Below are 12,916 nucleotides of genomic sequence, written 5' to 3' on the forward strand. Positions count from 1 at the left end.
GTACAGCAGTGCAAATTGAGCCTGCGCTTTCCATGGGCACTTGCAAGGCTCAGCCAGCTGTTTTTCAAGTCAGTTAAGGCATATCAGCTGCAGTTGGCTTTTGTAGCCTTTAGACAAAGGAATCCTGAGTGAGTCACCTGCTTTTTGCAGCTGCTTTTCCTGGCTGCAGCATCCACATGTTTAAGGACATGTCTAGGCTTGGTGCTGCAGGAATATGCCCTTTGGACATTCGTTAGGGAAGATGCCAGCATGCAACTTACTTAAACTGCAGAAAAAGAAGACATATTTGAGAGCATCATGGCAAGTGTGACACTGGCCTCTTCACACAGGGAAGAGCTGAGACCAAACAGGGCAAACCAACATAGGGGCAAACCTGATTAGTCATCAGGGTTGCAGGCACTTGTTTGGGTGTGATCCCATTGTTTTGCCAGTCTCATTTTAGCCAGTAGCTACTCATTTAAGTAACTTGGCAACTATTTGTTAAAGCAGGGGACGAGGCAAAGACAGGAGATGAGCAGTAGGAAAACCATGGTATGCCTGTCTTTGCAAACACAGAAAGTCAAGAAGGAGGAGGTGGGTTTTGGCACGGTGTAGCATGGATGAAGCCCAAAAGGATGGGGAGGTGAAGATGGCTTCAGAGTTCACCTACTAGAATGCCCAGCCGTAGTCCCATGAGTGTGGTCTCCAGTCCTCTGGTCCAAGACTAACTGTTGCCTGGAAGACTTGAGTGTACATCATGTGTGCCACCATCCCAAGGAGACCTGGACCCAAAAGACAAGAAAGCAAGGAAGTTATAGCAGGAGCCAGAGCAGCATACTTCAGCCTTGTGTGGGAGAGGAGGCTCTCCTGCTGCTGTGATTACAAGCCTGCAGTAACACACTTACCCGACAGCACTGAGGAGACAGCAGCAAAGGCGTTGAGCTTCAACCCACAGACAGGATTGCCAGTATGCAGCATTTCCACCATCAGGAGGATGAAGCTGATGAGCAGCAAGCTGATGTACAGCATCTCTGATCCCAGCGACAGCCACAGGATTCCTGCCAGGAACCAGAGACTTCTCACATCAATATAGGATGACTTGTTCAAGGGAGAGTACTCGCCCTTCCCAACCCAGTCCTGAAAGGATGTCCTTTGGAAAGAAGGGAAAGGAGGAAAACAACAAACATCCAAAAGCAATCCCCCTGGCCTGTGAGCAAGGCCTCAAAGGATGCTGAAGGGGACAAAGAGTCTGTCACAGAATATGGCTTGGCTAGTATGGCATGGCAAAAGCTGAGAGGATCTAAAATGCTGTCTGTAAACAAGCCAGCATTATTCATAAACAGCAAGGAGGACACCAAGGGGAAAAAGATGGCAGGGAAAGCAACTGAGTATTATTAGCACATGACCTAGTGGTCATAGGTTGGCCACAAACACGTCTGAGCTGAAAGGTAGAAGGTTCTTATCCATTAGTGTAGTGACCTTCAGAGTAGGTTCCTAATCACAACAATGGAGGCAAAAAACTCTTAACCTGGGACTCAACTGGTTAAGTAAAGAACTGGATGGTGCATCCACAACTGCAGCTGGGATCTGGGCCCTGGAATTCAGGAAGGCCCTTACAAGCCTGTATTTCTCACTGAAACTCCAATTAAAATGAAACTACATTCCTAGGTGTGGATGTCCAGCGAGGGCAATAATATTCACCACTCACTCAGCTGCTTGAACAGAGTGCAGGTACTTTCATGCTGGGATTATGAGTGGGACTTAAGTGATACCACAGTCCACAGCTCACTGTGCAGTAGGGCTTGGAGGAGAACGAGAAAAGGTGCTCTGTAACATTGGGCTGTGGAAAAGCACAGGATGCACTGAGGAAGAAATATTAATCTGACAAATGAAGCAGCACTGTGAACACTACTGTTAGCAACTATTAATGGCTGTAGAGGAGACATTCAACTGGGGAAAAGGAGTGTGAAGAAAGCCTTCATTAATGTGGCACTGACTTGACTCCTCAACATCATTAGTTCCATAGAATCACCCAGCTTTTCAGCAAGAATTGATGAGCTGCATTCCCTGCTTAAAGGAGCTGACTTGCTTGCTGCAGCACCATCAGGGAGACCATTTAGAATTCGGATTGCTGAAAGAGGCCTGGGCTGGGAATGAAGCACAAGAAGGTGAGAAAGAAGAAAAATGTGTTGCTACTCCCTTTGAAGTGAGTATTTTGCGGTAAATGCAAGAGTCATTCAGTAAATGCAGTTAAGTCATTCATTTTATGACAAAGTGGAGATCTGCATGACTTCAAAATAATCTTGTACCACCAGCAGTATTTGAATTGTGTGAATACTGTTTCCCAAAAGAATAAACGGGAGGTTTTTCTACCCTGCTGTTGTGCCAAGAGTGACCCAGGTTAATCTGCCCAGCAATGCCACTGCATGCCACTTGCACGGGGCCACTCACCTGGGAATGCACACTGCTTTATAAAAGCAGGTCAGCAGTATTTGCCAGTGTTTTTAAAATAAGGGAAAAAAGGCAGAAAAAGAAGATGAGCTCCCTGAAAGTATTGATCTCCCTGCTGCCTGCTGGCTGTTGCAATTCCCCAGAGTTTGGTACAGCCCTTGCTCTCATGGCTTGAACACAGACGCAGGCTCTGCACCCCAGGGCCTTTCCTTCAACATATGAACATCCTCTGAAATTACTTGCCTCCAGCCTCCATCTCAGGGAACAGTTAGCAAGCCCACACCAACTGAAAAGCTTTCAGTAAGTAAAATCTCCATTGCATATGTACACATACATCCAGGCGTACTGAAGTTGCCTCCAGGATAATCTGACACATGACAATGACAGGAGAGGTGAGCTCTCCAACCTAAATGAAGTTTTGTATTTGATGAGACAAGGATTTTACCCTGAAAGTGTTACTTTCAGATGTCCTGATCACTGACCACAAAGTAAGAGGTGATTCAGCTTCCAGAGTCATCACGTTAGACCCCAAAAAGGAAGCACTGTGTCAACATGTGGCAATGTGGCATATGTGGGAGGGACTGCCCTCAGGTGGCGTCCATACACAGCCCCCACCCCCCCCACCCTCCCCACCCCCCGCTGACTACAGCAAGATGACAAGTTTAGACTGGGCAACTTACTAGGTGAGACAAATCCCACTTCATATGGGAGAGGGTCTGAAGTTTCCAGCACTAACTTCACAGATGGCAGTGCTTTAGGCAAACATCTGGAAGGAAATCTTTGCTCCTTTAGCAACCATGAGGCCAGGATTTCATGCCTGGCTCTTTGGGCACCCAAAGGTGAAATGTTGCAGGTTCCCCATCCCAAGGAGGAGCACTGGGCAGCTACAGTGAGGTATGGGGATTCGCTCTTACCTCTCTCCGCTGGTGGTGAAAGCTCTATAAAGCTACGGCATTTCTCTTCTGAAACACAAAAACAAAGGTATTAGTTTGCAAAACAATGCAGGGTATGTAAGGGAAAAGAAAATCTCTTCCTCTCACATAGCTCAGTCTACCCATCAGATCTTCTCACCTCTGCTCTCTTTCTGACTAACTTTCCAGACCTCCACTGGGGCAAGGTAGGGGAAAGCAACATCTGCCTGGAAAACTAGAAGTGGCCTTTCCAGAAAAAAAAAAAATAGCAATTTGTGAATCTTACAAGCCTCTGGTGAATATAAAAATCTGTTGCTACTCGTTCACAGCATTACTTTTGGTCAAGCCTATTACGGGTGTGGCTTATAACAAACTGCAGACCCACCATGTCTGCTAAGGATGTGAATTTCATATGAATTCCAACTCACCCCAGTCTCGGCAAAGCAGTTCTAGAACTGCTTCCCATAGAAGAAAGTAAAAAAATATCTCCCCAAGTGAAATGCTGAATGACAGAGATATGAGTCTCTCTTCTGTGGCAGAAAATCATGCAGAAATATGGTTCTTCTGCCTACACATTTTAGGCATGCTATTTGGACAAAGATTGTTCATATTTTGCTTTGGCTTTTTATGTTGCCCAGATGCAAACTGTCTCAGCTGAAGGTGCATCGTTATTATCTGTAAGTCTCTCTTACCGCATACTTCATTACTGGATTTGAGGCTCTTCTCTGCTTGGCACAGTATTTTCTCCCAGAAGTATCAGCCTGCTGCTTTTCATGTAAGAATCTCATTTTCTTAATTTCTATCCCCAGTTCTAATCTCTCCCAATCTCCTGTATTGCTTCTGTCATCCACAGCTCTCAGGACACTACCCAGTTTAGTGCCATCTGCAATCCTCATTAACTTGCAATTTGCTACTTCACCTAGAACTTCAATGAAGTTATTCAGTAATAGCTCATCTGAACTGATCCTGAGATTAGCCTGAATAATGAAATCCTTTTTCCAGCTCAACTCAAACTTCTTTTCCTCATAGTAGCCCTTTTTTTTTTTTTTTTTTTTTTTTTGGTTTATGCACTTGCTTCAAAGACCCACAGTAGTGGGTGGGCTGTACTCGATTTACAGGAAGCAGGGGACTGAGACTGTGTGCTCTACCCTGTGCTCTGCTGCAATCCAGATGTAATGTGTTCTCTGTGTTCCTTCAGGCATTGGGGTTATTCCAGAACTGTCTGGTGGCCAGAGAAGTCTTTCAGAGAAAGCTGTCAAGGGATGTAATCCCATTCCCATAAGCACCATGGAAACACACCCCAACCCAAACCAGTCCCAAATAAACACATCTTCCACAGCATGTCTGGAAATGCTCATAATGAAGCAGACATCTCGTTAGGACATGAGAGTTTGAAGCACATTCTCTCCTGCTCCCACCCCCACTTCTGTCTGCTTTTATGCACCAGTCCTTTATTTTCAAACTGTGACAGCAACAGATAAGAAAATGAGAAACACTATACTAGAATGATGGCTTAGTTAAAGGTGAGATGTTTGTGTCTGGGGACAGCTGAAGGGAGGGCAGTGGGATCAGGGGAATGGGCCTGATGAAAGTAACTTTCATCACTGTATCTTTAGATACAAATCTCCCTGTTGGCCACCTTTCAAGTCAGTTCTGATCCTTGATGTGTGTGCCAGGCCATAAAGAGCATCTGTGCACTGTACTGCATGGCAGTACATGCTAGCATGGCACAGGTTTCAGCAGAAGGACTTCGGCAGGGCTGGACAGGAGCAAGTCAAGGGTGAAGAGAAGCACCAAAGGGGTTTGGTACAGTTTGCATGATCAGCCCCTGGTACTCCAGAGTTTACGGTGCCAGTCCCACATGGTCAAAAATCACAAATGAAACCTGTCACAATATCACAAAAACAAATAAAAAAATTACAGTACTGCAGCTCCAATCCTTAGGTCAATTTGACTCCTAGCTTTAGTTCCTCTAGGTTCCGATCCTCCAGGTTTTCTCTGTATCTATAAGGCAGTACTTCCTTTTTTTAAAAAAAAAAAAAATTGAAAAAAAGCCCAGTCCCAGTTCAATTCACAAAATCTCTCCATTTGGTGTTTTAAGGAGAACACCAACTATTGCAGTCCTCACAGTGCTAACTATGAATTGACAACACTGCATAAAATCACCCCACTTAGATTTCTGAGGGGACATGCACAAATGTGGCCTGGAAAGCAGGAAGTAAGCTGCATGTAGGAATGGAGATACAGGGAAAGGGAAGGGAGGCTCACTGCAGTTCACATCTGGATGGATGGTGCCATCACAATCACTGCCACCACCACCACCAATTGCACTTCACAGCCCCTATTCCAGGCTGAAGGACACACCAGAGGCAATCATTCTCCCTTGTTCCCCTCTGTAAACATCCCAATGAAGGACAGAAATATGACCACAGCAATGCACAGTTCTGATGCCATCTAGGAAAATGAAGAAGGCTTTTCTCCCAAGAGTTGTCAGCCTCCTGCCTTTCATTTCCAAACTCCTGTGGAGTGAATACAAGGGAAGAACTTGTGGCTGCCTGGGCAAGACGCTACCTGGCCCTTCCATGCTCTCTTCACAGGAAAGCCACATCCCTGTGTGGAAGTATCTGAAGGCAAAGCGGTCGTCCCCGGTCTCCCAGCTGTAGTGCACCACATCCTGGGACGAAACATTGCTAGCACCTGCATCATGCGGCACGGGGACACCAATGCACTTGGTGGCTTTGCTCTTCCCACACAGAGGCTTGGGCACTTTCTGGGTCCCAGTGCACCAGTAGCTGCCGAGCAAGGCAGTGGTGGAGAGGCTGAGAGCCAGCAGGTTCAGGATGACAGCAAGGAAAGCACGGCGCCATGGCAATCCCTTCAGCAGCTCCATCTACAACACACAGACAGGAGGGACCATCACACCAGCCACTTGTCCCACCTAGCCTTATAAATCCCAGCTCTTCCCAGTGCATGCCTGTGGAGAGGGGTTATGAGCACTCTGCCCTCCTCACAACATCCCAACAGCTCACCCAGTGTGGGAGAACCGTTTCCTGAAAGCCAGGGCAGTGAAGCAGTAGGTCAGCTTCAACCATTTCAAATATGCTGAACATCTGTACTGGGGAAGAGAGGGTGACTCAGAATCCATAGCAGGGCTGAATGCATCAGGATGTGTAAGCACATGAGCAAAACAAAAGGGATATCACATTCACTCCCAGAAATAGTAGGGAAAAGCTGTTCACCAACTTCCCCAAATACCCTGTGTTACCTTCAGATGGGGCATGATGAATGCTCTGTCCAACTAAATGAAAATTCTTGCTGCCAAGTGTCCAAAACACTTTGCCAAGCACTTCATTGCTGCACCTAAGGAGGTAGGGAGTGTATTGATTTCACAGTGGGGAAAGGCAGGAAAATGCTCCTGGATCACTGAAAGTCACACATCAAAGTAGCGATCTGCTCAGGAGGGAAACCTAGCTATCCAGGCCTGGCAGCTTGAGTTCAAGCTCCAGAGCAGCACTTCCCACCTGAGCAAACACTATTCTGCACATCACAAATTTGGTAGAGTGGTGGGATGACAATGTTTCTGCTCTCACACAAAGTGCCAAAGGGGTGCTTTTTTTAAGAGCAAACATTGCCACAAACAGTCTTCCTGGTTTCATCTCATCAGAAAAAGTAATTCAGAAAGTGGTTTGTGTCCCAGGGTCCTGTGGCCTTTCTCACTCAGAGGGAAGCTTAAGATTTTATGGTTCCTGCAAAACCCTGCACTGACTTCTGAGAACCCCAGCATATCACTCCATGGATTGATTAGATGTCATCCACCCACACATCAACTTTCATGTAATCAAGGCATGTCTCTTCCCACATGGCACTCCCTATGTTTGGCATAACTTCATCCAGATACTCCCACCCTTTCCTATTTATGACTCTCAAAATCTATTCGCCCATGAATAGATGCAGTTTGCACAGACATTGCCTGCTGCTGGTCCTCTTCACATAACTTCAGTTGACTCACTCAGAGCTGGATGTGTGAGAAGGGCCCAGCACACTGTGGACACTGCTATAAATAAACCATATGAGATTGTGCTTTGCATTGTTTGTGATTGCACCACAGCTAAAAGTAGTGCAGTTAGAAGCATTTGTTCTGCTAACCAGCAAGCTCGGAAATACGGTCAGTAAAGATGATGCTGAAGCTCCTCTTGGGAAGCAAGACTTCATTAGCATCTCATCACACTGAGAAAACAGTGTCTGATCCAGAACACCCTCATCAAAGGCAAGAAAACACCCAGCTCCTGAAACATTCCCATACTGGTTTATGCACAGACTTTTTTTGTCTCTCTTCACCAGAGCATTTCTTTCTTTCAGCAATGGAGATGCTGGACCCTGGAGACAGTAACATCTTAGTGGTACCATAACTAGTGACTTCCATGATCTGAAGGCATGTTGGATATCAGCATTTTCACAGAGCAGATCCCTACTAGGAACAGTTAATTATGTGAGGGTTTCTGGCTAAGGTTGGTGGCAAATTCCTCACTGAATTTTTTTCAGTGGAAAATTTGGCTTATGACTGAAAAGGAAATTATAGATAAAACTGCTCTCCTCAAAAACATGATTTTTCATCTGAAAACAGAAACCAGCACAAAAAGTTTTTCAGTTTTTCATGAATGCTTGATTATAAGATTTTCTGTCATCAGGTTTCGGTTTGCTCATGCTTTTATTTTAAAGAAAAAATCTTTCCACTCATAATATTGACAAAAATAATTTTTCTAATTTAAATCTTCAATAGTAGGAAAAATATTCTCTTCAATTGATTTGTGATAGTAGTTGAAAGGCCATATAATTTCAGAACAAGTGATAAGAAAAAAGAAAAAAAAAAAGAAATTAGTCAGAAGAAACTGGATCAAGGATGCAGGGGACATAGGGAACAAGAAGTAAAAGCCAAGCACTTACTGAGAATAACTGACTATAGTATCTAGATAGTCCCAAAAGGAAAAAGAATTGAATTTACCTTGGCAGCAAGTCCTCGAAGTCCTGTTAATTTGGAGGAGCAATACAGAAATGGGACTCACGGTTTGTCTTCTGTTTTGTTCATCTCTAGATCCTTCAAGAAACCCCAGTTGCTTCAAAACCCCTTTCTCCTTTGTCTCCTCCCCTCCCCCCTCACCTCCCCAGTGATTATTAAATGCTATCCTTCCAGACAGCAGCTGTTTTGTGGAAAATGGTCATTTTGTAATCCACAATGCAATCACAGCACAGCTGTTCTGGGAGATTATACGGGAAGCGATTGGCGCTGTGGGCTGGGATTAAGTGCAGAAGGGTGACCTGTATTGACTGAGTAGAAAGTTTCTGTAAAACACAGAAATATCCCAGCCATCCCAGCCATGCGGTGCTGTTTGGGAGCTTGTATGGAGTGAGCTGGCAGCTCTCTGGCCAATGCTTCAGGGGATGAGTGACCTTAGCTCAGATACTACCAGCAACCTTGGTGTCAGGTCACCCCTTGCCCTGTGCGCTACCATCTCAGCAGAATGACAAAAGCCACAAGCCCCCCAGCCCTGGGATATCCTCCTGGCCAGTTCTGCCAGTTGCAGAAAGGGGAGAAGAAAAAAATGGGGAGAGGGAAGTTTATGTGATTGCATCTTCTCTGAGGACTGAGGATTTCAGACCCTGAAGAGATGCCAATCCAGTTCTCCCCATGGGCACTGGAGATTTTGAGGACAAAGGAGCCCCTTATCAGAAGTGCTGCTGAGTAGCAGACTGGCACCACCGCACCACCACCATGACAGAGGTATGTGAAACAGTGATGAATCAAAGAAGTTCAACACCCAAAGGATGGGAGCATAGGGAAGACCGTCAGTGTCCCTCATAGTGGCAACTTTTACCAAGGCAAGAAGCTCACAGCTCAGATTCACATCGGATGAATTTAGGAGGCTAGTAAGGAGAGGCAGAAAGATTCACACTAACCCAAAATCTTCTCTGAGCTCTTGTCCCAAAAGTTTAAAGGCTCCCACAATACCTGAGGGTATTGATACACATTGTTTGGTATCAGAACAGCAAAAAGAATGGCATCACTTCTCAGGAGAACAAACTTTCACTGGAGGGCACGGAGCAGCACTGCACTGAATCAAACTGCAAGGGAGAGGAGCATCCCAAAGGTATGCACCCTGTCTTCCCCACAAAAGCTTTGCCCAATGCCAAGTGGGTGAGGCTCCCACCACCACTGGCAGGGAGCAAGGCAGATTTCCTGCATGCCTGCCCTGCTGCTCTGCAGGGACAGAGGAAACCAGCGGTCCATCTGTTCTCATCCCCTGCTTCCAACACCAGAGCCCAGAGGCTGGGAGGCAGGTGTACAAACAGCTCTGGGTGACAGCACGGCCTGTGACAGCCCCTGCACAGCACAGGCAGCAGACAGAGCTGACAAGTTCACGGTCCCATACGTGGGCTGTGCTATCACAGGCTCCTGACCCTTCCTGCCCCGAGCAGAATGGTCAGTAGCTCTGCAGCTATTTTAATCCTAGTGACTGCATAAACTCCTCTAATATAGATAATCATTTCTAAGACAGGCTAACTGAAAGTGATGCTAAATGTTTCTGTGCTCCATGGACTGCCAGCAGGCTTTTTGATTAATAAAAAGGTTCTGTTTGACACAGATGTACTTAATTTACTGAAGTAGGTAGAATAACAGATGATGCTGTTTAAAAGAAGAGTGGTAATTTTTTTTCATTGTTCAGTCTCTCTGCATCTGGACACCTTAAGTTTGTCTTCTCTATGCTCAGTTAAAAAAAAAAAAAGCCTGTTTTTCAGAATAGATAAAGTCCATCTCTCTACTGATAATCCTTAATGTTACCATTTTCCTAATTTTAAGCTTAATGAAAGTCTCATTACAATCCAGTTTCTAAAGCTGGGATCACAGCATATATATTGATGGAATGAGACTGAATTAGATTTATATGGGAAGAGTTCAGACTGAAAAATAAATTTATCATAAACATGCTATGGTTTCAAAAATATGCATGTATCAGATTTGGTATTCTGAATAATGGCAGATATTTATCCTTCCAGAAGATGGCAATCTTTCTCTAGTCGTCTTTTCAGAAGTCTGCTGCTCACATGTGTGCTGGAGGGAAGCAACACTCCAGTTTAGACATCTATTCCTCCCTTTTCTTTTCTTTTTTTCCCCTTCTGTCTTCCTCTTTTGTCCATTTTTATGAACACAACCTCTACCTTGCCTGTAATATGGGAGTGGGTCCTTCCCTTTGGGCCTGGGGAGACTTGTGAAATCATTGGGGAAAAAGAGGAATGAATGCAGGAGCTTAGCAGGGCATTTGCTCTACCTTCTGCCCTGCATGGAACTATTCTTTCTAATATATTTTCCAGTATTTTGTGAAGTACCACATCAACTTTTTGCATGTGTTTCCATCCTTAGATTCTTGCACACAGCTCACAGAACACCAACACCAGAGCATGTTTCCTGATGTTCAGCAAATTTCCCTTAGCAAAATTTTTATTATTTGGTTTTTTAAAAATCCTTATTCCAACCTCATCTTAATCTGACCAATTATGGACAGGAAACCCAAACTGTATCTGTCTTTCAGCCTACTGTGCCTCCCAGTTTTCTCCTCTTTGTTTCTGGTATTTCCCACCATAACTTGGCTTGGGTAGAGGTTTTGGATATCTCCTTCTCTTTGAACTCAGCAGCAGCCAGTCCCTGGTGACTCGTTTAAAGTTTGCCCATTGAAGTGAATGCCCATAGCAGCTGATTTTCTATGCAATAAGCCAAGCACTTGGCTTACAGAAACAAAACAAGGAAACGAAATGCAAAACACAGTCTTAACCCAATACCTCTATGGAGATTGCCAACCCTAAAAAAGCCCAGGCATTTATAAGTGATGCATTTTTATCCTGGCTGTATCACATACGTACTTTGGGTGTATCCTGCCCAAAGTGACACCTCCAACTCCCAAGGATGTTGGTGGAAAAGAAGGGCGAGGATCCCTTACCAGATAGGGCCCAAAAATTGCAATACTTAGCTGGCAGGTCTCAAGACGCACACGGCTCTTCATAGCCCTCCATGCAGCAATTCTCCCCAGGGGTATTAAGGTTCATATGCTGTCCTGACATGGGCTTTTCAGCTGTCCTGAGGCGGGAAAGAGAGGAGGAAGAGCAGCTATTTACACCCATAATGTCACTTTGTGAAACCTGGACAAAGACGGGCTCATACTCACCCCTCATTCCACACATTCCTCACACATGACACTTCCCACTGCTCCTGTTTTTGCTGTTTTTACAGGAAGACCATCCAGCGCTGCTGTCCCCTCCCTTACTGCCACACAGAAAGCAGGATTTCTCTGGGTGGCAGATACTGAAAGAGCTAGACTTCTCAAACCCACTGACAGACTGCAAATGCCAGATTTCTCCCTGAGCTCTGAATAATTCCACTCAGATTGTAACCTTTATTTAGCTGTTTGCGTGATGCATTAACTCTTGCTCTGCGAATGACCTCACCAGGCATATTTTTTCTAGCCTATGCACATTTAAAGGTGAATTCTGTTTTTAAACAGGAATAGCTTACATTGCTAGACATCAAGCCTGTGGCAGAACAGGTATAAAGATTGAATTAGAGCAAGTAAATACATCTAAAAGATGAAAAAACAAGCTTACCATCAGTTTGGACCTGACTACCTTTTTTCCTCCCTCCTTTTTTTTTTTTTTTTCACAGAACAAGTCTTGGCTGGATTTTTTTCTAATCTTTACGGTTATCAACCATTCAAAAACCACATAGAAAGTAGACCTGAAAAGAAAAAAAACCCAACAAATGCAGCAACACAGACTCTGAGGACTCAAGAGAGATTCTAGATGCCTCAATTTCTAGATAGCAACATAAGAATATTTAAAAGGGATTGCTTTTCACAGACTAAAACCCTGGCAACTCTAGGATGTGTTGACCTGAACATCGCTCCCCCCCCAAAAAAAAAGTTATTTATGATATTTAGCCAGCCATAAACTGTAAGCAGACAAGAAAAAAACAACTTTTATATAGATCTATAAGGATATTAAAGAGGAACCAGTCCAGGAAAGGGTTCATACAAAAGTCCAAGTAGTTAAACACTTACCTTATCCACTGCTCACTGTCCTCATCTGCTCTTCTATGTCTTCCAGTGAAATACTAAAAGGTGATCATGAACTCTTCCCACTATATCTTCCTCTCTGACTGAACACGTAGGAGCCAAGAAATTGCATGAGATCTGACCAGATGCTTCGAAATGCGCAAAGTCTGTCATTTTATTGATGGGCTAATTCTTTGAGAGCTTGCTAATTCATCATGGTACATTATATCAGCTGCAGGATCGGCAGGGCATCCGCTTCTGCAGAAGACGTCTTTGTAATTTGGTAGTTCCCTTTATAAAAAATGTTGCCAGTTTTAAATCTACTACTTACGGGATCTCAGTCTGTTACTCCACAGAATCACAAACACCCAGATTCAATGACTGTTACAAGCACATGGGTTCTTTTATTGTCAAGAGGGACCATTACAACAACGTAGTCTCATCTCAGGTGTAACAGAACCCAAAGAACTTCAGACA

The 12,916-nt window shown here is 44.6% G+C and overlaps 1 protein-coding gene across 9 annotated transcripts in view; it reads right to left on the minus strand.

The window, feature by feature from the left end:
- Positions 1–12,679, minus strand: part of GSG1 (germ cell associated 1) — a 14,313-nt gene extending 1,634 nt beyond the window's left edge. Inside the window, exons 1-7 of one of the 9 annotated variants that reach the window (XM_037387902.1) lie at positions 12,446–12,679; positions 11,994–12,123; positions 11,333–11,469; positions 5,913–6,231; positions 3,345–3,392; positions 885–1,037; positions 650–761 (exon numbers count right to left, since the gene is read on the minus strand). In XM_037387902.1, coding sequence (XP_037243799.1) covers positions 650–761; positions 885–1,037; positions 3,345–3,392; positions 5,913–6,231; positions 11,333–11,395 — 695 coding nt within the window. In that variant the 5' untranslated portion in view covers positions 11,396–11,469; positions 11,994–12,123; positions 12,446–12,679. Of the gene's footprint in view, positions 1–649; positions 762–884; positions 1,038–3,344; positions 3,393–5,912; positions 6,232–6,370; positions 11,470–11,557; positions 11,770–11,993; positions 12,124–12,445 lie in introns of those variants that run through there. The other 8 variants (XM_037387903.1, XM_037387901.1, XM_037387900.1 and 5 more) reach the window with 8 other exon arrangements.
- Positions 12,680–12,916: the final 237 nt, after the last annotated feature.

Source organism: Falco rusticolus, chromosome 5, assembly GCF_015220075.1.
Source record: "Falco rusticolus isolate bFalRus1 chromosome 5, bFalRus1.pri, whole genome shotgun sequence".
NCBI classification, from domain to species: Eukaryota; Metazoa; Chordata; class Aves; order Falconiformes; family Falconidae; genus Falco; species Falco rusticolus.